The sequence below is a fragment of the Cyprinodon tularosa genome, unplaced genomic scaffold (genome assembly GCF_016077235.1).
Source record: "Cyprinodon tularosa strain WSP-4 unplaced genomic scaffold, ASM1607723v1 ctg107, whole genome shotgun sequence".
NCBI lineage: Eukaryota > Metazoa > Chordata > Actinopteri > Cyprinodontiformes > Cyprinodontidae > Cyprinodon > Cyprinodon tularosa.
This window is the reverse complement of record NW_024037860.1, coordinates 72,728-100,402: the sequence shown is the minus strand read 5'-3', so window position 1 is coordinate 100,402 and position 27,675 is coordinate 72,728. Positions and strand designations below refer to the sequence as shown.

Here is a 27,675-nt window from a genome sequence, read left to right as displayed (position 1 = left end):
AAACACAAGTCATTCCAAGGCACTTTACAGTTCAACCAGATCATACAGTCAGATTGATTCAAAGTTTTCTCTCTAAGGAAAACCAGTTGATTGCATCGACTCATTGACTCAAATACAATCCCTCACACTAAGCATGCTTGTAGCGACAGTGGAGAGGAAAAACTCCCTTTTAACAGGGAGAAACCTCCAGCGGAACCAGGCTCAGTGTGAGCGGCCATCTGCTGAGGCTGACTGGGGTTCAAGGAGACAGAAGCAGAGATACAAAAGCAGCAGCAAGCAGCTGACGGCGGCCCCGTCCAGGAAACACACAGCCAAGCCGACGAGCACAGAGCCAGCTCCCATGCCAGAGGACGAAGAGAGCACATCCAGCCAGTCACGGTCAGAGAAACAGGACTACACTGGAAAACAGGCCGATCTCCAGCATCTATAAACAAGGGTGTTGATGGAAGCAGCACAGCTGATGTTTCTCTCCAGGATGGCGTCACAGCCAAACAGAAACAGACGAGGCAAAGCTCCTATGAGAAAAAGCAGAGAGAGCATAACCTTAGAGATTGAACTAACAGATTCTGCAGAGTAGGAGAATAGAGAGAGAATGAAGCAGAATGATGAAATTGGAGTCCCTATGTCCTCCAGAAGTCTAAACCTATAGCAGATGCATCTGCATCTGAATTTATTACGGGTCATAAGTTCCCTTACTGTTTGGCTGATGTGCCATCAATGCACCCATGTTAATTGATTCGACCTAGCAGACAATGAAGCGTTATATTAGATACATATTGTATATACTCAGAAGATTCTGCCATCTAGCTCAACTCAGGAGAAAAAAGTGAAAAACAAATGAGCTTGAGCTACGAGAATGAGTGCTGCGGTTCCATGTTTTGGCCACAGGTGGCATTGTCATTAGAAAACTCTGTAATGCCTCTTTATGCCAACTGCTACATTTATCTAGCCTAACAAACAAAAACAAAAAAAACTTGTAGCTTAGACTTTTCTCTTTATATTCTTGTGCTTTTTTTGTTTCAAATACTGTCTCCAGTACATAAAAAACATTATTTCTATTTATCTATAAATTTATTTTTTCTTACTTGAAAAATACAGACTTCTCATCACACAATACTAAATATCTTTTCTAACAAATTTTTTGATCTAAATTTTGAATTTTTAAGTCTAGACACTAAAACAGTGTCCTGGTGTCTGATAGGAATGCCTAGAGCCTAAGATACATCGTGTGATACTTTCAAGTGTTGCACGATGCATGGCAGACCATTTGGCCAAGAGCCGGCCTGATCCCCAAACTTGTTGCACGACCAGAAACTCATCTCAAAATTGACCAAATATCGCACAGTGTATGCCAGGCTTAAAAAGTCTGTCAGACAGCTGCAGCTGATCCAAAACCCTGCTGCCAGTGTTCTCCCTAGAACTAAGAAAGTAGAGCACATCAGCCTGGTTCAGAAGTCCTTACAATGGCTCCCTGCAGCACAGAAAACAGACGTTAAAATCCATCTGTTAGTCTTTAAACCACTGAATGGATCAGCACCTCAATATATGACAAATTTCCCTTGTGGGATTAATAAAGTATAAATTAATTGTATTGAATCTCCCAGATCACTCAGGTCTTCTAGTTCCAGCCTACTCTGTTCACCTAGAACTGGAACCAAATATGGAGAAGTAGCATTTAGTTCCTAGGAACCACTGATCTGGAAAAAACTCCCACAAGACTGGAAGTGTTCTGAAAGCCTAACTTCTTTTAAATCAAAGTTAAAAACCCATTTGTTTAGAACTGCCTTGGACCATCGAAGTTAAACGATTAATTTAGGTGTAACTAGTTTAAGGTTTTGGACCAACTGTTTTATTTGCTTTACTATGTGCTTGTATCATTTTTTTATTTTTATTTTTTATCTTTAATTGCTTTCATTTTTACGAAAGAGGATTAGGGCCACTGAAAAAAATAAAAATTAAAAAAAAGTTAACTGATTTTTAAATATTATTTCAGTTTAATAGGGGAAGAAAGTCAAAATTCTGACTTTAATCTCAGAATTCTGATTTTTTTCCCCCTCAGAATTCTGACTTTAATCTCAGAATTTTGGATCTTAATGTAGATGGGCACCATGAAGGAAGAGAAGTGAGAGCACTCAGCTTCACTGACAAAGATGTGAGTTTTTTGAGAGGGTCAGTGCCACATTGGTGGAAAATTATGGAATTAGGTGACTTTTTACATGCCTTAAGGATGTTATTTCATTAATGGAAGAGCAGAAGGTTATTAAAACAAGAGAGCTAGTTTAGTCTCTAAAACAGACTTGGCTATGGCTTGATGCTAACATGTTTGTTAGCTGTCAGAATTCAGAGATTAAAGTCAGAATTCTAAGATTAAAGTCAGAAATCTTAGATTAAAGTCAGAAATCTTAGATTAAAGTCAGAAATCTTAGATTAAAGTCAGAAATGTGAGAAAAAAAGTCAGAATTCTGAGATTAAAGTCAGAATTCAGACTTTTTTTCCTCATATTATACTGAAATAAAATTTAAAAAGAGTTAACTTTTTTTCATTTTTTTCACTGGCCCTAATCGTCTTCCGTACATTCTGCAGTTCTTACTCAGATTTTATCAAAGTGACACCTGTGACAATCATCACTGATCTCCCCCACTTCTGGTGACGCTGTGTTTTACCTCAGTTGTTAAATTTAGGGACTAAAGCAACAAATTTGAATAAACACAGGAAATATTCCATATTTTATGTGATTTCAACAACAGTAACTGGTTAGAATGGTGTGTATGTTCATGCTGTAATCATCCCAGTAAACTGGAATAACACAAACAACTAGTTTGTTCTGGTTTGTAACCGTTTATTTCTAGTGACAGGCTCCTGTTGTGTCACTCCACACAGGCAGACAATCTGCTGCTATCTTGACCTTTAGTGAGTTACAGTGAAACAGCTCTGCTGATAAGGAGACTCTTCTTAAACCCCCCGCTGGGACGGACGTGAGACCAGAACCAGACCTGCGCGTCCACTTGTTGACTTCACAGCGGCTCTATTTAAAGAGACAACGACATGGCACACGGGCTGGCCAGGCGCGAGTCAGTGGACACGGAGATGCACAAGTCCAAAGACAACGAGAAGACGCTTGTTTACACCAAGAAGAAGGGCTACGATGTCATTAGAAACCCCCACCTGAACAAGGTGGGTGTTGGTGGAGCTTTCTTGGAATTTGTCTCGTTTCTGTGGACGGGCGTTGTCGAGTAATCTGCTGTGTTCAGGCGCCGTAGGAGATTCGACCACTCTGTACCATAAGCTTAAGATAATAGCACGGAGAGAGTTTTGTTTTATTCTCTAATACGTATTTTTTTGGGAGTTTTAGAGAGGTAATAAGAGCTACTATAGCCCAGCTGTGGCTCTTGTCAAAACAACACGATTTTACCACTTTTTTTTGCAACAGAAGTGCAGTAAACTTCCGCCCTTTTAGGGACTCTTTTAGCTGGATTATCATCCTCATTCTGTCCATTAAAATATACAAACGTTTTGCTACAGCTACCACATAAACATTTAGCAAATGGGAAGCATATATTTATCACTTTAAGATGGCCTATATTTGTATGCAGACTCCTGACGGAGCCCAGGGCAGCCCGTGAACGCCACATTAGCCAGGACGTTTGGGTATCAGCTTTAGACTCAGTTATATTTAGCATTTAAAGAGACCAAACCCTGCAGCCACACACAGGGGCAACACTGCTGCTTTAAATGTTGTCTTTCTGCTCCTAAGACAATAACAGAGTGCTAATCATGCAATCTAAGGTCATAAAAAGCAGCATTGATCAGGCATGTTGAATCTTATTAAAGATATTTTTAAATAAGTTTAGGAAAGATACAGAGGTTACACAACTATTCAGTAAATAATGTTGATCAACTTCCTTACAAATACTTCTTTGTTACTGCTGTGGTCAGGCCTTAGCTGCACTTCCGTTCACATGCTCTACATCAGTGTTTGTTTCCTTAAAAACGACAATCCATAGTGATTATGTGAATGGGAAAGATTTAGCTGCATAGGCTGATTCTTGTTAACAGTTGGTATCAGAAAATGAGTGCTGGCTGTGAGTTTTCCAGTGTTTTCTCTCTGCTTGATGATGGACCGGGGGCCCCAGAGGTCAACCTTCAGCCACTTGGGCCACTGTCCATGGTGCTGACTGACCGTTAAAAGAGCAGCTGTTTCACTGCCTTTTTGTAGACCTCCACCTTTTTGTTTAGCCTTTTTTTTGGATGACTGTGTCCCTTTTATAGAGACTTCAAAGTATTTTACAGATCAAAATCCAAACAGTGTGCTGTGCACATATCTTCAGGAATGTCCTATATTTGGAGTCATTCACATTTTAGTGAAAACTGAAATATCCCCACAGGATGATGCTGCCACCGCTGTGGGTTTATGTGGGGATCTTGATCTCAGGTTCATCTGCAGTTAATTTTCTGCAACTCATTGCACTTTTCATGCAGTTCACTTTTAGTCTTATCTGTGCAGAACAACCTTTCTACTCTATCATGGCTTGTATCAAACCATAAATCGAAGCTTTTATGGCTTTTTATAGCCCCATCCTTCCAGGTTTGATTTATAGATTGACCTGACTTGTGTGTTTTTATGGCTTTTGTTAACCCTTTATAGGGCAAGTTACCACCATTGATCACGTGCATACCCCTTACAGATGGAGTCCCTCAGTGAGGTCAAGAAGCACAAGATCTATATCAAGCCATTCAGCAAAGATACTGCTGCATGGCTGCACATCTTATTTTAACATTTGACCAATTAAATGAGCCCTAAATGATATATTACCTACTGTAAATTAAGTTGAAAAAAGGTTAACAAGAAAAAAGGTAAAAAGCTAATTGAAAAGTTAAAAAGTAAAGTTACAAATTTAATAAGCCTAGTTAATTATATTTAGGTTCATAAACTAAAAAATGTTTCTTTCACTCTCAGGGTGTTTTTCATGAATTTATTATGGAATAACTTTTGTTATTTTTCTTAATATATTCAGGCAAGTTGGAATTTCTTGTTATTACATTGACTTTAATTTTTGCCATCAAAATATCCATATTTTTTTTCATGTTACAAATGTAAAAAAGTATTGTCAAAGTATTTCACTGAGTGCCCTATAAAGGGTTAACAAATCTCAAAGGCTTTCAAAGAACAGCTTAATTCATACTGAGATTTACTAGTTGGGTGACTTTTAAGAAAAGTTGTCGGAGAAAAGGGGGCTGAAGACAAATATAGAGTCATGTAAAGAACTGATAATTGTGTCACTTCTCAGTTAAGAAACGATTTTAAGTTTGTAAAAGCAACATGAAGCTTTACAAGCTCTGTGTTTGTTGTATTCTTTTATGGAAAATGTTCAGTGCAGATAAAGGTGGCAGTTTGATGCTGTTGTTTGAGCTATCAGGCTGTTGATAAGTGAGACAGGGAGCTGCTGGCTGTACAGAGGCCTGTTTGCTGATGGCTCCTAATGACGGTCCTAATTGCCTGATTTTTAGTTTTGCTGCAGCTTTAGTGTTTTTCCACGATATAGCACTATGACCTAAAGGCTCATTTGTCTGGGAGAATATTGCTGTATCATATTTTTTTTAGCTTTGATTAAAAGAAAAAGGATTTTGTTTATTTTTATGTATAAAACTCTTCTCATTGCATTCTATGAACGATGAAGAAAAGTATCAGGTTTAGCAAATGTGATTTCTGCACTGTATGCTGATGGAAAGGTTTTGGCCGACATAACCAGATGTTGTTTTTTTTTTAGGCAGAAATGTAGAAACAGTCTCTCTGTGGCAACAGATTATTTTTTTTTCCCCGACTTTGCTTTTTTTAAGCTTCCTTAAACGAACGAACCAAGAAGAACCGAAACCAAAATTATTAGTTTCTCTTGCTTCAATGTGATTTGAACACAATGTTATACTGAGTCATGAGACATGATTTACTGAATTCCGGATTTTATTCTTTGTTTATCCAGTTGTTGTTGTCTTCATTCAGTTGGTTTGTTGTTTTCTTTCAAAGTTCACCTTAAGAATAGCAGAGTTGAGCGTCCTTTAGCTTTAAATGTATTTTTATCTTTTTTTTTTCAGTCATCAAAGTTTTAACTCATACATTTTCCAAATTATATCAGAACAAATAGGATTTTATTGTGGGGAGAAAATAGGATCTCTTTTTATCAATGTCCTTTACAGAATAAAAAATATTGGATTATTTTTCCTAAAATTCAAAAGTTGGATTAGTTATCAGTTAAAGGTTTGGTAAAGAAATATCGGGTCATATCTCATTGTACTCAGGGGCGGGTATCCTCAAGGTTTTGTTCTTAGCCCCCTGTTCTTTCCTCTGTTAACACGTGGCTGTTTATCAAGATAAGAGGGGAACCTTATCACATGGGTCCATGATGACACTGCAGCAGTCAGACTGATAAATAGAAACAATGACTCAGGGAAAATGAAAGGAGTTGAACTCGGTGAGGGTTGGTGCAGTGAGGACAACCTGTTCCTAAAAGGCCAAAGAGAAGACACGTTGTAAAAACGGAAATATAACTAAGCCAACTTTTTTTGAAAAACAAAAAATGCATTTTCGCTTCATTTGATCAGCTAAGTAAGACAATTTATCAACAGAACCCTTTAAAATCGTAGGGAAACGGCTGTTCCAACTGTTGCATTTCCGAGTTCTCCCGAGTGGTCGATTATAAAGGGGGTGGGATTGGTGTGGCGGAAGGTTTATAAGCAAGTTTCATTGTAGCCGTGTCTCGGAAGCATCCTGCTAACCAGTTAGCAACTTAGTGCTAGTAGGTTCCCAATGAGAAATTCCATTGGGACCAAGTAGCACTAAATTGGTGACTTAGAAACGATACTGTCAAGGAACGCTATGGACAGAGGAAACATGCAAGAGGAGGAGAGTTTTGTGTCGGAGGTCGTGGACGAGTCTCCTCCGTCATACATTTTTTATTTAGAGGAGGAAAGCGGGGACGAAGATCTGGAAGAGGACGCCAGGGCAGCAGAAGCTTGGTTTGGTGTAGAAGGCTTACAGCCGTACATGTTTGAGCCCTTGCCTCGCAACGCTGCCAGTTCTGTTAGCTCTATGCCTGCAGAAGACACAGACGTCCATCACCGTGAACACTGGGACGGAACTCAATGGGAAAGTAAATAATTCTTATTTCTTATTTCAACCACTGATATATGATTGGCCGAATTTAGGTGTATAGCCGGATGTATAACTATCTGGCCTGCATAAGATAACAAGAAAAAAAAAAAACACAGCTTTTAAGACAGTTTTTTTTTTATTTTTTTTTATAGAAATTTTCTGTTTTGGGACAATACTGTCTGATTGACAATAAAGCTTGATTAGATTCTTTCATAACTTCTTCTTACAGAGGGTAACCTAAAAGTTTGTCTCCTCAGTATTTAGAGACTTGAGGAGCAATTACTGTATTTCCATCTCAGGTTTACACCTCAGGGCACTGAGCGCCCCAGTGAACCCTCTTTTTAACAGCTGAATAGGTAAGACTGACCAGCCACTTAAGATGTTCAAATACAGTAACAGTGATAAGGTTACATATGTTTGATGGTGGATTAAATGTTTTTTTTTTTTTTTTTTTACACACTTAGGACATTTTTTTGTATTTTTTTACGGTAGGAATGATTATACAGCAAGCAACTGCAGTAGAGTCAACAGTGCACATATGAACTTAGAATTAGACCAACTTTAAAAATGACAATAAATTTAGTGCAAGTTCATGCATGCACCCCCACTGCTGTTTGGATAGATTTCACTTATTAAACTGCAGAAAAAATACATGTTGCAATTTGGCAAAGGAGATGCAACATGAATGGCCTTAAATTAGCTGGTCTGATGCTGCTATTGGGGCTAAAAACACGTCCTGGTTGTTTATCTGGGTTACACACCCTAACTGCAGCGGTTTGATACCTCATTTAGTTGATTAAACATAATTGTATGAATTCTATTGACTTCTGACTTAATACCATTATTGTCCTTAGAGCTACTGAGTTCTGTGCACCTCAAATGATAGTCTAGTTGGCCTTAATGTGGTTTGACGATCCAAATGAAATAAAATCCCTTAAAGGGTTTATGTTTTCCTTTTTTCCTACTGAGTTTGATTTGAGCCCTACTTTTTCTCTGTATTATTAGGGTCACTTTAACAAGTTTGAAAGGGAGAAGACTCCCTGTCTACAGTGAATGTTTTAGGTAGGAATGGACAATTTATTGTATGGTTATTGTGAATAACTTCCAGTTTATCATTGAATAGATTAGACTAGTCTCTGATGTTTTTAGTCATTCTGAAAGTGTGGCAGCTCGCCACATTTAATTACATATAGAGGAAGCCCTGCAGTATTGTTTACTGTATACTGGGATTAAATTATAGACAGGTGAGTCCATTTACCAATGTTTTTACTTTGAAAGGCAAGAGTCTGCTTGAAATTGTATTAAGGTGAATCAGAGTAAAGGGGTGTTCATACAACAGCATGCTACAGGTTTTATTTTTATCTGGGTGAAGAATGCTTGGATTCCTTGGCTTTCGTCACATAATATCAGACACACTTTTCAGATTTGTGACAGAATGAAAAAATGCTGTGTGGAAAAACCATCCATCCATCCATCCATCCATCCATCCATCCATCCATCCATCCATCCATCCATCCATCCATCCATCCATCCATCCATCCATCCATCCATCCATCCATCCATCCATCCATCAAATTCAGTTTATTTCTATAGCGCTAATTCACAACACATGTCATCTCAAGGCACTTTACAGTTCACCAGATCATTCAGTCAAATTGATTCAAAGTTTTCTCTCTAAGGAGAACCAGATTGCATCGACTCTTTGATCCGAATGCAATCCTTCACACTAAGCATGATTGTAACGACAGTGGAGAGTAAAAACTCCCTTTTAACAGAAAGAAACCTCCAGTAGAACCAGGCTCAGTGTGAGCGGCCATCTGCTGAGGCCGACTGGGGTTTAAGGAGACAGAAGCAGAGATACAAACAGCTATTGTAAAAGGTGGCCCCGTCCAGGAAACACACAGCCAAGCAGACGAGCTAGCTCCTATGTCAGAGGATGAAGAGAGCACATCCAGCCTGTCACAGTCAGAGAAACAGGATCACACTGAAAAACAATCTGAAAATATCATATTTAATCAAGCTTTGTCATTAATTTAACCTGATTTTTTACTTCTGAACACTGATCTGATCTTAAAATGAGTCAACTTTCAGATTTTGATCCGTTTTGCTTATAATTTAATTTCTGGATTTTTCTTTTATGTTCCTTTTTCCGCTCCCCTTTTTGAGTGGTGAGAAAAGTAAACTTCATGAGCCGCAGGCTTTTCTTCTTCACTTTTACACCATGGTTTTTCATCTCACTTCAAAGCTGGTCATAAATTAGCCAACTGCTGTGTTCATACGTTGTTTTGGAAAAAACGTTTGGTTTTACAAGGTGGTTTTGTTTAGTGTAAAACTGTAGCTTGGGAAAGGCAGCCCAGCGCTGTTCCTCAGTTTGTCCTTAAGAGGAAGATCTGAAACAAGCAAAAGCTCTGGATGTGTGTGGGAATGGACAATAGATTAGTATATGTAGCTGGTTGATGCAGATGCAAGTATTTATTGGTGGACCAAATGCATACAGGTGGGAGTAGGAAAATTGGCAGCCTGTGCAGCTGCATCTACATGGACCAGAAGTCAGGAAATTGAAGGAGAAGGTATGAAATGAGTGCTAAAGCGTGTTAGGATTGAGGCACAGGCGGGTCCTTGTGGCTCAGGCAGTGCAACATTATTACCCTCCTCCAAATTTCATCAACCCCTCGGGATGAGGTGTGTTTACCTCTCTTAGCCGGTCGTTTCACCTCCAACAGGGGCCAGTCAAAGCACAACCTGCTAATTGATGCTGAGGGATGCAGTGCTGAAAGCAGCCTGTCCTCACGTCCACAGGCTTCGCTTTCCGCTAATCTCTGTGCCCCTGCGTGTACACCTTGGCTCTGTGGACTCACACAGCCTCACCTTTCTCCCTCCTCCCTCCATCAAGGTGTAACCGGATATTATAGGTGTGTTTTGTGTGCAATAAAGAGATGAAGTGGGGCATGAGGTGCAGAAAGGAACCTCTGTGGTGGTGATTGGAGCGCTGCCGTGCACCACAGAAGTCCTCTGTCTCTATGCCTGATTGACTTAATGAGGCATCTGTGAGCATCTGGGCTCTCAGTGCGGCTCTGATGCTGCTGTCACAACTTTGCAGAAAAAAACCCTCCTTAGAGATGCTGTATCGTGAGGTGTCAGTTTGTATCTGCCCAACAGATGCTCATTTACCTGAAAAAAACATCTAGAAAGAAGTAAAAATCCCTTAAATTACCCTCAATTTGAGTAGGTAAATGAGATAGTTTGCCAATAAAACGACTATTTTTACGCTTAAAATAAGCTATTTAGAAAGCATATACTTTTTCATATACAAATAAGATAATGCAATTGTTTTTTTCTTATTTTAATGTAAATTGTCTTGTTCCATTGGCAAAATGTCTCTTTTACCTCCTCAATCCAAGAACAAATGCACTTATTTTAAGAAAAATTACGTGATGGTTTGCTGATGGTACAAGATTGGGAGACCAAGAACTGCAGTTCCTGTTCCTTTTTATTGAGCAGTTGGCCCTCATCATTTCACAGCTTTTGATTCAACTCTGCAGTTTGTATTTCTTATACTTTTCTTGCCAGTTTTATCTTATTTTGTGTAAGTTATCAAGAACACATTTTCAACAAAGACTGCAAAAAGGAATGTTTTTTTCTGTAGTTTTTTATTTTTATTTTCAAAACCTAAATGCAAAAATATAATCCTGAAATACTATAAAATCTACTGCGTTTAATTTTTCTTTTAGTTATTTATATCAAAAACAAAATACATGGCTGTTGTTTTGGTTTGTAGTGATAGCGGTGTTGTAACAGAAATTGATTAGCGCAACGGTCGCAGGTTAAACTTGTCAAAAACGATTAGCTTGGTACAGGTTTGTGTCTGTTAATAAAAAAAAAAAAAGAGGAAACCATGAAAATGGTTGTAAATGTAAACAATAAAAATTTTTTTGGGTAAATAATAGCTTGAAAGTTGAGCATTGAGCACTATTAGCAAAGAACCTGCCCGCTAAAACATTTACAACGCTCCGTCTAAGCTTTTACTTTAAAATGTACTTTGAAGTTTAACTTTGCCATGGTAACAACAGCTGAAAATAAGAGAGGATGCTGATATTGTAGCAGTGCATTTGTTTATTTTAATGCAAAGAGATAAACTAGATACATTCTTCAAACTGTTTGGTCAAAACATCCAGTATGTTGGATAAACACACCAGTGATGAAATGCTTTCCATGGTGAAGCTGATTGAAAACATAATGCCAGATCAATGACAACATCTTATGTCTTTAATTAAATTTTTCTCATTTAAATTTTGAACCAAACATAAAAAAACCCAGGAGTTTATTGGACAGATTTTTTTTTTTTATTCTTCTCATTTTATTTTAAATCAGAAAAAACTAAAGAATGAACCATAAATGGATTATAGCCATACTCTTTGTAGGAAAGATCTTAATGGTGAGCTTAAATAGATGACTATCCAGTACCAAATGTCCTTGTTTCTGGTAAAAAATAAACACATCAGTGCGAAACACCTCCATAATGGGGACAAACTGACACACTTGGAACAGTGTGTCCTTCTAGCCCCTGTTATTTCCTGCTCCAGGCGCTTTCTGTCAGACTGTAAACAGAATGTAAACAGGTTATTTATTACCTAAACCAAGCAGGTTATGTTTTCAGGAGAGTTTCTGTGTTTGTCTATTTAGGATAGGATAACTTAAAAAGTTATGGATGGATTTAAATTTTTTTTCAGAGGAAAAATCCATAATATTTCGGTGATGATCCAGATCATAATCTGAATACAGAGATTTTTAAAAAAGATTCTCTAACATTATAAGAAAGGGATATTTGGCAAAACAAGCAGTTCCCCACTAAACCAGAGGGTGGCAGCAGCGACTATTGACAGCCTCGCTATCGGGCTCAAAAAATCTGGAAGTGTTTTACTTAAAACAAAAACGCAAGAAAAGGAAACGTGTTGGTTCGATAACAGGATAAATTGAAGAATTATGAAAGGATTTTATGGATTTTTTATTTTTTTACCATAGGTTTGCCTCATGCCAAGGAACAATTCTTGTAATGATCCAGATCATATGCGAGTTTTGACTATAGGTGTAAGTCAAAATTTGTGGCAAAATTTGCTGTTTGCCGGAGGTCTGCGCTCTCAGGGTGTCTTTCTAGTTTTTATTATCTTTTGAGTAAGTTGATATTGTATCATGAAGAACTGTGATGGACAAGATTTTTTTTTTTCATTTATCCAGTATTGGGGAACTACCTGCCATTCCTTCCAACTGGTTATAGCACTGACGCTGCATCTCTAAAGTTTATCAAACTGCTCTACATCCGGCTAACTGCCCTGCAGGTAGAGACAGGATAATGCAGAAATGTTCCCCTCCATTCTGGATCGGGTAGCGGCTCCATTACTTTAACATGAAAAACTACAGCAGCTCTCACCTGCAGAAAGTCTGCCCTCTGTGCAGGGAGTCACAGCTTGTCAGCGCTCTGATTCCACACAAAAAATCAGCAATATTCATCAAGGATTTGTTGCCATTTTTGCTAGATGATGATATGATTAAGACCAGAACAACAGGTATTGTTTAGAGGTTGGGATGTTTTAAATTTGACTGCTGTGACTACCAGGCGTGTCAATGGTGCACCAACAGTGTCATTAACAGTGGAGGTGAACAACTAGACAATCCTGCTGGACAGCCTCATTTTATCCTCCAATCTAAACCTGTCACACAAGCAGAAGTCTAAATGGGATCAACTGGGACTAAAGCAGTTATGGGAAGCCAAAACTGCCAGATATGAAATAAATAAAAAAGTGGAAAGATTTATATTTTAAAATCAATAAATTGGAATGCTACTTACAATGCATGCATTAGGTAGATCACTTTCTTTATTCCAACATTTATTTTTATTTTTTTAATGTATCTAATCAACTGTTGAATGCTTATTTTTCACGCTTTTAGAAAAGTGTACAATTTTAAGCATCATAAAATTCAAAGATTGATCAGTTGATCTATAAATTCATACAAACCTTGGGGGTCATTTCTTAATAATTTGTCCCGGGTCTGCAAACATCCTATTTACATCCAACTAAATGCATTTATCGTTTTATGATCAAGCTGCTGATTTCCACCTTACTTGATCTGTAACAAACACCAATTCACAGATGCTCTTATTCATACCTGATGACGTTTGTCATTGGATGAACAACAATTCAACCTTTTGTGCTGATTTGACCTGGGGCCTGTTTCAGAAAGGAGGTAAAGTGAAAACTCTGAGTTTGTTAACCCTGAAATGAGGGAAACTCTGGGTTTTCTGTTTCAGAAAGGGAGGTAAGTTAAACCTGAGAAAGCAGAGTAAGTCAAGCCCGTTTCTGAAAGAGAGGTAACTTATACTCAGAGTCAGTTACCATGGCAATTTACTCTGTGAACCTAACCTGGTCGGGAGCAGGTTTTCTTCAGAAAATCCAGAGTTTATTTTGGTCTCCTCCCCTTTTTTAAAGAGGAAGTGGTGTTTAAACACCTCATTGATTCTTTGGGGACATACAGTATTCATTGCACACATTTCAGTCACGTAGAGCGCATCAAAGGGAATGAAATGGCATGTCCTTTAATGGATGATCCTGTTTGTAAAGCCAGGTAGCTACTCTACTCCCATGATGTGCTCAAGGCTTACCTGCTTGAAGTATGTTTTTATATTTCATTTTCAGCTGCTGCCATGTTCTTTTGATGCCTGCAGGATTGCACCTATCCATGAAAACTAAATTAGGTTTAATAAAATACTGTTCTTCCAGTTTCACCTCTGATATTATAACAGTTGGGTAAGTTACTCTAAAATAGTTCTTAATTACTAACTACAAATTTTATCTTCAACAAGTCTCATTAGATTAATGTAATAATTACTGTCTCTAGAAAGTATTGGTCTACTTACTAATTTGTTTTACTTACTTATTAATTACTTTCTAAATCCCAAATCAACCTCAACCACTTGAACAATACAAGGAGAGACAAGAAACTGCACTTCTAATGCTTTCAAATAAACAATATTCAATTGCATGAATTAATCTTAAATTGACCGAGGTGTGTAACTAGAGGGAGAAAGTTCAAATCAAAATATACCTTTTAAAATTTGATATTAAATCCACTATTGTTTTATAGTCTTTAATTTAATTACAGTATTTATATGACTTAAGTAACTTAATTCATTACACCCAACACTGTATAAAAGTAATTAAAATGTAAATTTACGCATTAACTCGAGCAGCTATTTTCACCCAAGCTAACTCTCTCTCCTTCGCCGCTGCAGCCGTGTTGCTTTTAAAAAAATACATGTTCAAATTCTGCATATGCTTGCATAAGCACATCCAGTTCTGCTGGTGAGAAATATGCACACCTTTTTTTGTCTGACGCTGTTGCCATGGTGACTCGTGATATCTGTGCTCCATTGATAATGGCTTTTTATAGTTGTGGTGCACGCGCTTAACTCAGAGTCAGTCAATTTAGAGTTGATTGAACTAACTCATTTCAGCTGTTCTGAAACCCAAAACTCAGAGTTTCCAATCTCAGGATAAGTCAACTCAGAGTTCAAGTTTTAACTCAGAGTTGGTTGAACTTCCTTATTGAAACAGGCCCCTGCTCTTAAAGCTGCAAAACAAATTGATAAATAAAAGACCTGCGTGAGAAAACGATAATTCACGAGCTGAAGGACTGGCCTGTCATTCAGCCTTTTAATGCTAAATCCCATCAAACTGGTGTTGATCCCAAAGAATAAACAGCAAAGCTGTGTTTATTGAAGTCTATAAAACTTAGACCGCATGCATCATTTAGGCCTGGGATCACCAAATTAAATGGAGAGCTCACATGCTGACGGTTTTTGATTTAGTTTTACCATTAAAACCACAGGCTCTGCATACGGCACTGCATGAGGAAACTCTATATTGGAGAATATTTGTTTTTTGCATGTGCTGAGCGCTGCCTAGCTGATTGGATGGTAAAGATCTGATGCCAGATTGTGACGGTCCTCATAACCGTAGAAAAAACACAAACTTAATCTCATTTTGGACTCCTTCTTATTTAGCGGCTGCTTTTACTCACTTCTCTTCTGCTGGCTCTGTAGGACTTTACTTTAATAAAAAGGCCCTTATGGAGTGAATTTTGTTCCATTATTGTTGCAAGCAAAAAACATTTTTTTTTTGTGTGTGTGTAAAAGGAGATTTTGGAAAAATGTCATATACACGTAGAAAGGAAATTAAAAATGGATTTTATTAAAAAAGGTAAAAAGAAAAGGGGGAGAAACTTTTTCTCAGATTTTTCTATTTTTAAATTTCTTTTTTTCTTATTTCAAATGCAATTATTTCAGATTTCTCTTTTTCACATCAAGTTTTTGGCGTTTAAGGATTAATTGCATTATTTTCAAATTGCTTTTTATAGATCAAGAGCTGTTCATTTCAGGTCCGATGAAAGGACTTGCTCTTAAACGATAATGTTTTTGGCTAACATCCATGCAGACCAACGGAAATGCATCTTTAGTCGTCACTTCAGAAGAAAGCCCGCCCATAGAAGTGAAGAGATTGTGATTTGTAAAACATTTTGTAAAACTCAATAAAAAAAAAAATACATTTGGGAAAAATATTTTAATACCGTACATTTTTTATTTATTTAAAGAAAATATAAAGAAACCTCAGCAAAGGTACTCTCAAAACCTTTTTTTATATTAAGAAGTTTCACATGGGTTTTCTGCTTGCTGCATTAATTAAGCCAAATATAATCCTTAGCTTTAATGGTTTTTACTTAAAAGTGAGAAGTATGTATTTCTAGAAAGATGTTGTACTGCTGTTAGATGTCTTGATTAGCGGACTTTTTATTCATTGTTTTTATTGCACAGAATTTTGAATAATTTTCTACAAATACGTCCATTCATTCAGAGTTGTATCACAGCAATCAAAATGGTTCAGATATAAAAAAAATATACATAAACAATCTTAGAAAAGTGTCTCATTTTGTTTTGAAAGGTCTAGAAGCTACAGTAAGTGGTGTTTTGATTGAAATGAATCTTTGGTGTCAGCATGGAAATAGGAAGTTTGCTTATCAGCACAGTCATGGTTTATAAAAGTTTAGTGCTGACACATGTTGGAAAAAAGCTCGACAGTGAGGTAGTGTTTATCCTGGAAGTAAAGTTCCCGTGTCATTTGGTAGTTGTAGTGAATTCATCCCTCTTGTCTCCATGCTGCCTTATTGTCCTGGTGTTTGGACATGCTCTCTGTATAGGAAATAGAAGGGATGAGAAGTTTAAGATGTCATGGAAGGCACTTTTTAACTTTACAGATTCTGCAAAAAAAACCTAGGCAATCAGTGATTACAGTTTTGACAAATGCCTCTTCTGTTCTGTGAATCTATGATTGGATGTGTCAGAAACTTAATCACAATCTCAATTCTGATGATTACCATTCATACTAATTAGCTTTTTTTGTAAAAGCCAAAAAAAAAAAAAGGATAGAGTTAATTAGGAGCGGTCTAACCGAAAGTTTTATCTCTGAAAGAACAAGCTGTTGAATTCAGGATTTCTGTTTTTCGGTCTTTTCTTTTGCATTTGAGGAATTGGGGGAGTAACTGTTTCTTAGTAACTTTTATATTTTTCGCTTTCTACAGTAGTTGTTTAAGGATTATTAATGTGATGAAATCAGTTTTATTTTATTTTATAAATTTGATCGTAAAATGAGGTAAATCATATAAAAAAAAAACCATCTTGATGATGGTTTATTTTCTATTTTTTAATATTTGCACTATTTGTGTATTAAATTTGTATTCGAAAGTCAGGAATTTCCCAGTTCAGAGATCAAAAAAAAAAAAAGCTTTTCTATTTCTAAAACTAAAAAGGAGTCTTGGAAAATGTCAGAGATGGCAGAGGAGCTAGCTCTGTTAGCATGGTGCAGGGGTATGGAAGAAAAACTGTCTCACTGGAATCTGCCTTTTTTTGTATAATGAATTTCTTAACACCGTATTTTTAACACTGAATTTTTTTTTTTTTTTTTTTACAAATTGAATTCCTTACACTGAATTTATATGTGGTAAAAATTTGCCTGTAAAAAATTCAGCAGCAAAAAAACTGTAAAATGTGTTGACCTTTGTGTTGATCTCGACCTTTGTGTTGACCTCGAGCAGCTTCTAGCCAATTAAAATATTTTCATTGGCTCATGTCCCTATTTAGGAGAGGGACATGAGGGCGAAAAAGAGCGGGGATCCAGGTGGGAGAAGCGTCCCAGCGTTCTCGCGCACCTCGCTCTTCTAGCTGGTCCATCTTTACGAGTCGTTTCCCACAATGGCGGTCATACAAACAAAGCAAGCCTGTAAGGTACCAAACAGGAAATACGCATAGTGTAGAGAGGATGTAGATTTGACCAATCAGAAGCCAGCCTCCTGTCTGCGGTACTGTCTGTGGTCACTTTTGGAGAGGTGCAGCAGAATGTCTGTGGAAGGGGTGGAGTCACATATGCATTGACTGCCACACACAGGCAGACGACCTGGTTTAGTATAAATCAGCCTTAAGGGTGAGTCGACGAGAGGCTCAAGAGTTTTCAGATCCTTTCTCATGTATATATGTAAATAAGAAGCTAAATTAGTTTAAAAGCTCAGTCGAGGGCTTTTACTGTCCTTCTGCTCATCGAAAATCAGTGAATTGGCCTAATTTCAGTGTAATTTCTAAAAGTTTAGTGTAACCAGCAAAATGTGAAATGAACCCTGTGGTAGGGAACCCAGATGTAAGGCAAAGAGTAGATTGGCTCACAAATAATGAGCATTGTAGCCTGAATTTCAGAGTATCAAGGAGAATTTTAAGGTTGAAATAGGCTGGTCCAGGATAAAGAAACAGTTATAATCCTTTTTTCAAGGGAGGGCAGAGCTGGGACATAATTTATTGTAATAGAAAACTCTTTATTAATCTTTCTTTTTGCCTTTGGCAACTATAAAACACCACCTAATTTGTGTAAAATATATTAGAAAATAGAGCAATAACTGCTCCCTCTCAACAACTCTTCTTCATATTTATCCTCTACTCTGTGTAGGACAAATAAAAATATAACTAATCTTGTAGATCCATGTTATTGAAGTAAAACTGGGTTCGATCTCTGTAGACAAAGGAGACTTTATGCTGCTTCCATTCACCACCCAGAGTATTAGTGCTGGTGGGAAACGGAGCAATAATCGCCTCTATCTAACCAGGCTATTACCAGTAAATAGATTTTTCTTTCCCAGAGTCACATCTCACTAGTTGCTGTAGATTACTCTGACATTTCTTGTGTGTGTTCCTCAATAGCAATCTGTTTTCAGAAGTGTCTGAGTGTTTTAAAGCCCAGTACCATTAAGATGCAGCCCGGCTAAAATACGGTACAGTACAGGTCTGTCTTTGTTGAGGCGCCATGAAAACATCTGCCCCAAGGTGGTGAGTCAGCGAAGAGAGTGAGAGGGCGTGTATTTTTGAGCTGCGCCAGGTGTGGCCAGGTGTTTCAGGTTGACTGCACACGCTGTGGGTGACCAGACATTCCACCGATAGTCTGGAGTGGATCGCCCAGACGGATAACAAGCTGTGCTCACCTCAACCTGCTGTTCTGCACGTGCTTATAAGGATGTAATCTGATCAGGCTGTCGGCTCAGCTGACTGCAATCACACACACTCCTAATGCCATGTTTATTCAGACCTACCGCCTCGGCTCACTTCTCACTTTTTGTTTTTCTTTTTTGCGAGAGTGGTCTTTCATGCGAGCAAAAGGGAGAAGCCATTGTTTTGTACTAGACCGTGAGAGAGAGAGACTGAGTCTCATCACCTGCCCATGAAGCTCATCTCCAGCATCTCACCCCTTTCAGCTCAGCTCAATGCTGCTTTTGTCTCCTATCTCACAGTAGGGCAGCTCCTGCCATATGATACATCTTTATTAGAAATTATGCAACTTTAATAGTTAAAGCTAATGAAAATAAAAGGCTTAAAATGGCTAAATTACAGTGATTTTATTTCATTAGAATAGGTCAATCTCACTGCTGAAAATATTTTGCTTAAAAAGAATTAGAATATTATAGCATATACTAGTATACGTATACTAGTAAAAGATTAAATGGATGTCCAAATCAACTGAACAATTATCTTAGCTCCTATTTAACCTTTCTAAAATACGAATGATAATTAATATACATTAAAACTACAGTTTAAGACATATTATTAGACATTAAACAAGTTGTCATTTGGAGGCTGTCTGCAGACCCTGGTGCTGGAACTACTTAAATTCAGGAACATGCTTCGTTTAAAGTCGTAGGGAAATCATATTTAAATGTAAAATCTTTCTGGATTAAACATGTATATAAATGTACTCTTTATCAGACAGATATTGACCCAAAATTTAGAAAATGTCTATTTCTGTGTCTTAAAATCTGTGTTTTTTCCCCTAATCTTTTGCAGGCCAGTTAGTTATACATCAGCTTGAACACCTAAATTCAGCCAATCATATATCAACGGTCATCTGTCAATCAAATCTTTTCGTTCATAGCATCTTGATTCATATGTCGCAGCTAATATACGCAACGGTTGAAATAAGAATCATTTCCTTTCCCATTGAGTTCCGTCCCAGTGTTCATTTAGTGCTACTTGGTCCCAATGTAATTTCCCATTGGGAACCTACTAGCACTAAGTTGCTAACTGGTTAGCAAGATGCTTCTGACAAACCAGCCACAATCAAACTTGTTTGCGAACCTTCCACCACAACAATCCCCCCCTCTTGATAAACGTCCAATCACATTCACTTTATTCACTCGTGTAAAGTCGTGCACCACTCGGGAGAATTCGGAAGTGCAATGGTTGGAACAGCCGCTTCCATACGACTTTACCTGCCACCGTTAGGCTAATCAATTTCTGGAACAACACGGCTATCACTACAAACCAAAACAACAGCCATATATTTTGTTTTCGATTTAAATAACTAAAAGATAAATTTTACACAGTAGATTTTATAGTATTTCAGTATTATATTCTTGCATTTATGTAAGCTCTGTAAAGCTTTCTCTCTCCGGTTCTCTTTATCATCAAATAGATCACTCGGTACAACCTCTTTATAAAACACTTCATTATGTATATGTGTTTAATAACCAGGAGACACGACAACAGATTTAGATCGAAATTGTAATCTTACTCAGATCAGAGAAGTTGCTTAGAGTTATAGAAGGCAGCTGCTTACCAACTGAGCTCAGTTCTCATAAAGTGGCCCCAATAAACAGTTAAAGAGGCATTTTATACATTTTCAGTCTGCCACATCATCACATCATTACGTCACACACGTTTGCAGATGAGGAGATCCATCCACATCCATTGCTCCAGCCTTATCACTATATTACACTTTTAGCTGAAGGACACCGCTCTCATTCCATTCCCAAATCTTTGCCACGTACAAAATGAAGATTATAACTGTATATCCGGACAGAGGAACTTTCCTAATTAAATGAACTATTGGGGAAACATTGCAACATCCCACTGGCAGGTAATATTAGGCTGTAATAAACTCACACATCATCAGTATAATTATCTTAACAGCATCAATATTTATACCTGGTTTGTCTTCAGAATTTAAAACATCTCCATTTACCGCATTATGTTTTATTTTTACTTTAGGATGCAGAGGGATGTAACTGAGAAGCTGTGCTGAGGTTCAAATCGTTTTTAATGTAAAAGTGTTTTGTTGTTTTCTTTAGGAGGTGTTTATTTAGGGCCTGGAGTGGTGACAGGATGTCATCTGAAAGCTGAAGCACAGCTGGCCAAAGGTGCACTTATGAATCCTGAGCTTCAGACATCACTGATGCCTAGAACCCTTTCCCAGCAGCACTCGGGCTCCTAAGGGACCCAAACTGCACGGGATGAAAAGGGCTTCCTCATGGGAACTCTGCCTCCTCCACCCACTTTAAGGCTGCCCTCCCTAAGTCAACAGCAGTTTGGTTTTTAAGGCTGTTTGACCAACAAGCGTGTCTGTGCATTCACAACTTGACACCTCCTGATTTAGGGAGCTCTGCATCGGCATATTTTTCCCCGAGTCGAGGTCGCTAAGAAGCTCCAATGGTCTTTAGAAGTCGTGTTGCTAAGATGGAGGTCATGACTCTCTGAGTGAGAAGTGAATAGAGGCGAAGTCCTGGTCACCAAATTACCTTTTTTCTAAGAGAAAAAATGTGAAGTTAGTGAGAGGAAGGGTTTAACAATTTCTTTTTTATCAATCTCTTTATGTTTTATGACTTTACTTCTGACTTCGTATTTGTGTTGAATGCCTATCCATTGGGAAAAAAATGATTAATCTGATTTAAAAAAAATAGAATAGATTGTTAGGCCACATGGCCTAGCCCTTTTTGTTAGTAAACCTAAGTGTTTTGTATATTTTCACTCACAAACCTACATTACAGGCAGTGCAGTATTATGCATACACCCAGTGGAGCCAAGCAACTCCCAGTGAAGTTATGATATGAAAGATCAAGCGTAAAAGGCAAGGTAAAGTTCAAGTGTGATCTGGTGAATTCAGGGATCCCAGTATCTTTGTTCTCGCATACAGCGCCAGGATGATGTGAATTTAACAGACAACAAGATTAGATGCTTGTCCTATAGGATAGCACCCTGAAACCAGCTTGTTGAAATTTCACCGCGGTGCCTGCACCGATTATTTGCGAGAGAGAGGCGAAATGTCAAGTGACTGGCATGAGTTACTTAACAAATGAGTTTGAGTTTGCCATGAATGTACCTCAAGTTAAAACCATCAGGACCAAAATTTACTATGTATTGTTCTATTTGAGATAATGTTTGGTATACAGGTACTAGGCAAGTTGGGAACTTTAAATCCTTGTCCATGCTGCACAGTTGATTAAATCTATCAGGAAGCACTCAAGAAATTTAAGTTCCCTAACTGCTAAATGAGCTCAGTTTTAGTTTTAGTTTTAATCGGCAGAATATAAATTGTAATGTTAAAAATCTAAAAAAAAAACTTGACAGGTTAAAAACGTACACTACTACTACTCACCAATTTAACATGTTTAGCTCTATAACATTTAAATGCACCACTCCAATGTCTAAGAGAAAAAAATTTAATGAACATTTTTTAATGTATGACCACTGTACAGAAGACTGCCATATGATAGAAATATTTACACTGTGTGCACAGTTATTATTATTATTTTCCTAATCCCTGACTGATCATTTTTAATCTAGCGTGTATTATAGTATAGATTAAATTCATCATCCATCTGCTGCTGCTCTGTAGAATTCTCTCCCCAAGGAGAGAAAAATCACGGCATCTAGCGGAAAATCGAGCGGCAATTTCAAATGACGTGTACAAAACAACAAAAATGGCGCCGGCAACACTTGTGGGTCGCTTTCAGCGAATGTCGGTGATTTTAAAGTAATTTTGAGGGATAAATAATTTTTTTTTTTTTGCAATCATTGCACTTGCCCGGCAGGCAAATACAATGAAATTTGTACTCTCCAGACAATAAAAACAACTTGCCCCGGGCGATCAAGCAGTGGTTAACATCAAGCCCTGTTCTCTAAGAGTATTTACTGTGACATGGTAGTGTTTTTAGGGATTACACCAAATTGGTGTAAAAAAAAACAAGAAAAACTAATAATCTCTAGATACAGAATAGTGTTATTTTTAATTCTATTTCAATTATTTCTGGAATGGTTGGGCTGAAATGTGTATTAAACAAACTCATATTTGGCCCTCTGAGTTTTTGTAGAACATGCAGGCCTTACACAGTGCATTTGTTGGGAGTTTTTTCATTGCTAAAAATCTAAGGCAGGTTGTAAGATCCTGATAATCTATGGATGGGAGATTAAATGTTCCCTTTCTCTTGGTTCTTAGAGGAAGAGATGGATTAAAACAGCTTTATTAAGAAGGCAAACCTCCTCAATACCTTTACAGCTGCCAATTTACATGGAAAGTGATGAGAGGGCGCAGGCTCGGACTGGTAATCTGTGATAGCGGGCATTTGCCCAGTGGGCCGGTCCTAATTTCAGCGTGCGAGGGCTGGCCCTCCTTAAATCATACCGGCGCCAACTAGGGTTGTCACGATACTACACTTTTCAACTCAATACCAATACTAAGGAAAATATTCGATACTCGATACCCTTTTCGATACCACAAGAATAAAAACAAAGACTATAAAATTCAACAAGAATATTTTCATTACTAAAAAAATGCAAGAAATAAATAAAAAAACAATAATAATAATATTTTGAGGTTGTACGCTGTGCACAATATTAAGCAAGCTTGATAAAAATCTTACAAAATTAAAATTAAGTGTTCCTTCCTTGGCTATGCTTTGCACACATAACAATGACACTAGCCAAACCAATTAAACAAAAATAATTCTCAGCAGCTGCACCTGTTACAAAAAAGTCTGAAACTGAAAAATGCACAGAATTATTCAATCACACAGTGTTCAGAAAGTGCATTTTCCTCTATTCTGCACTTTAGATGGCTGTATCGATACTTTTGAAAATGAGTATTGTATCGGGATACAATGCTTCAGTATCGATACTTTTGACAACCCTAGCGTCAACACTTGCTCTCCACCCGAAGCACCTACCAGGGACAGTAAATAACTCAAGGAGCTCAAGAAGTAATACAATGTTAACTATCTAGATGATGCATGCAGTATATATAGCCCTTCCTTGTCATGCACTACGATGTTCCTCTTATATTTGGCGAATTTATGTTCAAATATTTTGCCAAAATATGTTGCGTTACAGCAGTCACTGTTGCGTCCGTGTTAAAAAACCACAAGTTAGTAAAACCTTATTATAGAAGTATTGGTGATGGTTGTTGTGTGATACTTGAAGATAGATTGATTAATCCACAATGTGTATTCGTATTGTGTTTCACATTTGAGACGCTTGCATATGACTGTTCTTCTGGGGTTTTTTCCGGGGGGGTCCCATAAGTGGGCCGGTGTAGATGGAAAAATGCCAGGGCCGAAAATCGTTCCCAATCGGAGCCTGGGTGGGGACATCTGACCTTTGCTACTGGCATTTGACACAATGGGGAAAGCTGCTTTGCTGTTGCCTCACACTGTTTAGTTTTTTTTTTTTCTCAGTGCTGAGAAGATAAAGGATCACAGATTCTCTTTTGTTATAATAACCTTTCAGAAATATTCATTCCGTTAAACCATTTTTTCACATTTTGTCAACCAGAAATATTGGTGCATTTTATTGAGATGCTGTGTAATAGACCAACACAAAGTAAAGCAGAACTTTTTATAGAAAGAAATGAGGGAAATTACTCTTTAAAATGTTAAAAGTAGAAATAAGTGTGACTTTATTTTCTATGAGTTAAATCTTTGGCTAGCAACCTTTTGAATTTATGTTTTAGAATGGATTAGAATGAGTGTGTGACTGACTAAAAAAAACAAGCCTCCAAGAAGGAAGACTGGGAATTAAGAATGAATGAGAAGTATACAGAAGCAACTCCTTGCCTTCTCTCAAAATGAGAGAAGGCAGGAAGGTATACAGGAAAAGGCTGGAAAGCAAACTCCAGCAAAGCTATATCAGAGATTTGTTCTCAGGGATGAAGAGGATCACAGGCTTCAAGCAGGAAGATCAGATGGATGGAAGTCTGGATAAAGCAAATTAACTTAATACCTTCCGTAACAGATTCAGTTCAGGGACAAGCTCAGCATCCTTCTCTCTTCCCCAGTGTCACATGAACATCCTGCCCTGCCATGCCTTCCATTGATACCTATTTGTATGACCTGCCTTTCTCTAAAAGTCAAGCTGAATGGTAATAAATCTCCAGGTCCTGATGGTGTCAGCCCCAGAGTCCTGAAGGCCTGTGCAGAGCAGCTCTGTGGGATTCTACAGCACACCTTCAACCTTAGACTGACCTTGGAGAGAGTTCCAGTGATCTGGAAGAAAAGAAAACTCAACCGACAGTCCTTAGTGACTATAGACATTTTGCTTTGACATCCCAAGTAGAGGTGGTTGTATAAATACCTTGGTGTTCACTTGGACAACAAACTAGCATGGAAACACAACTGGAAGCTTAGGTCCTTCAGCGTTTGTAGCAAGATGCTACATATCTTCTACAAGTCTGTTATGGAGTGTCTGATCTCATCTGCCATAATCTGCTTGGGTAAAAGCATCTGGGTCAATGACTTCAAAAAGCTTAACATGCTAATAAAGAAGGCCAGCTCTGATCGTGGAAGGAGGCCTCCCTCAAAATCCTACATCCTCCATGACTACCCGGTTCCAGTTCTCCCCATTCCAGACCGCCTCCACAAAGCAACGTCTACAGCCTCCCATGTAGTTCCACTCTGAGTTACTTGCAGCTCTAGGAAAGCATGCATAACATTATTTGTTAATTCATAAAACACAATATGAAGTAACACATGCTTAGTTCAGTATGAAACAATTAAAACTCACAATCAGCATACATGCAGTTCCTGCCAAAAACTTTCTTTTTGTTGTGCGTCTTTAAATAAGGATGCCTAGGGTCATACAGAATTAGTTTTTTCTCTACTTCCAAAATCTGCTTCTTTGTCCGTGCTTTCGATACAAAGTTAATGAGTTAAGTTGTGAGATGCGGTCTTGGAAATTTTTGAGACTGGATTTGGTGAAAAACTTTTAAGCCTTAAATATTTTGATCGAGATTACAAATCTGGATTCTTGTAAGTTCAAGAAGCAGCAGTGTGCCGTCCGATAACTAAATATAACTGTTTTTTTTGGGGAATGACAATTATGTTCTAATTTTTAGTTACTGATCTGTCATTACCCTATTTTATGTATTTATTTCCAGGTTATAGTTTTGCTGAAAGTGAACCCAATTTTTTTCAGCTCATAAAAGGTGTCCTTCCATCACCTTCCCCTTAGAGGTTTTCCTGTAACAAACTTGAGAAATGCAACTATATTATATATTATGCTATAATATAACATAGTGCTTTCACTATACTGTGGGAATGGTGTTTCCATAGTGTTGAGTTGTCAGATGTGCCTTTGGCACTTCTATTTCCTTTCCTTGCTGTCTTTCATTCATTGGTTTTGAAAAACTGCTAATAGATGTAAAGGCTTTCTTTGGATAATGGATTTTCTCTTGCCAATACATGTTTAAGACTAGATTTTTTTATGCATGTGCAGTTTTACTGATATATCTTTGCATCTCAGCTGTGCATCATTGCAGCTCACTAGAGATTATATAGAGACAGAGACCATTTTGGTTTGGTAATAGTTGCACAGCTAACGTTCCCCTTCACACAAAAAGTTTGAAATCTTTAATAGTTTGTTTGCCTAGGCAGTTTAACAGTTAAATCAAAAACCTAAGTCTTTGTTCTCTAGTGCATTACATTTCCGCTAAATTTACTTGAATGTGACAGTATGTTTGTTTCTTTCAAAATCTGGTTTATGATTAAAATAAATCTGATTATTTCAGTAATTGTCACAATAAAATGTAAACAATCATGTGTTCTAAACCCTTTATAGGTACTGTAGCATTACCATACATTTACTGGAAGTCTGAGCAGCACAGAAGGAACCTGCAGTCTGCCATGAGGTTTCCAGTGAAATTACTAGCTCTAGGCCAGGTCTCGGTCTGATATGGAATCAAACTCTTGTGAAATAAAAAGGCCCTGGTCAATGTCATGCATTGACAAGAGCCAAGTTGATTATCTCTTTGGCTAATGACAAGGCCCGGCTCAGTGCTTAGAGGTTGGTGAGGCCCATGCTGGTGCAGGTATGCTTGGTCTAGAACTAAAGGAAAAATCCAGTGTAGGAAATAAATACGGAAATCTCAAATGGCTGGGGAACCTCTCCAGAGGATCTTCAGCCAGAGAGCCTTAATCTGTATCATAACCAACGTCACTCCCCTAGTCTATAGACATGTTCTCAAAATACAGAAATCAGGTTAGCTGGTTCTCTGGGGTTGGTCACAGGTAAAGCTGCGGAGTGGTAGGATTGGTCTTAAATTTGCATCTCATAATACCCGGTGCAGCCCTTATTGAGTTTGAACATTAGCACTTGTGGCTGGCTATTCTAACAGCTGGAAAGTGACTTATTGCTTTTTTTTTAACCTGTTCACATAGATGAGGAAGGTTTTGAACTGCTTTGTATTTCGAATGTCCTCAATTTACACCCCAAGGCTGAATTTACCATTGTTAACTAAGCCAATCAAAACCTAGAAATGACGCCTCAGAATACAGACAAGCAGTCTTGACCTCTGATCCAATGATACCATGGGTCTTTTGACCGCTTTTCTTCTTGGTTAAGGTGGTAAGTTTGCATTTGTTTGAGTTTGGCAAAGTTCAACAGGTATGAGTATATTGCCATGTAGTAAACCAGCTCCTATGTGAATAACCCGGGGAATGAGATCTTAAAAAGAGAATAAAAGTTTCACCATCATATCCACTGTATCAGTTCTCCAAGGGGAATATTTACTAAAGCTCAGCTACATATGAATCACAGTGTCTTTGAAACTAGACAAATGTTTTCTATTCTATGCCATATGGATGATTAATAGCCTCTCTGTACATTTCATATGACCTCCATG

At 37.8% G+C, this 27,675-nt stretch overlaps 1 protein-coding gene across 1 annotated transcript in view; it reads left to right on the top strand.

Moving 5' to 3' along the window:
• Positions 1-2,856: 2,856 nt before the first annotated feature.
• The window catches only part of LOC119785701 (NADP-dependent malic enzyme, mitochondrial-like), a 92,595-nt gene continuing 67,776 nt past the window's right edge, over positions 2,857-27,675 (top strand). Inside the window, exon 1 of the mRNA XM_038288470.1 lies at positions 2,857-3,174. Coding sequence (XP_038144398.1) covers positions 3,046-3,174 — 129 coding nt within the window. The 5' untranslated portion in view covers positions 2,857-3,045. The remainder of the gene's footprint in view (positions 3,175-27,675) is intronic.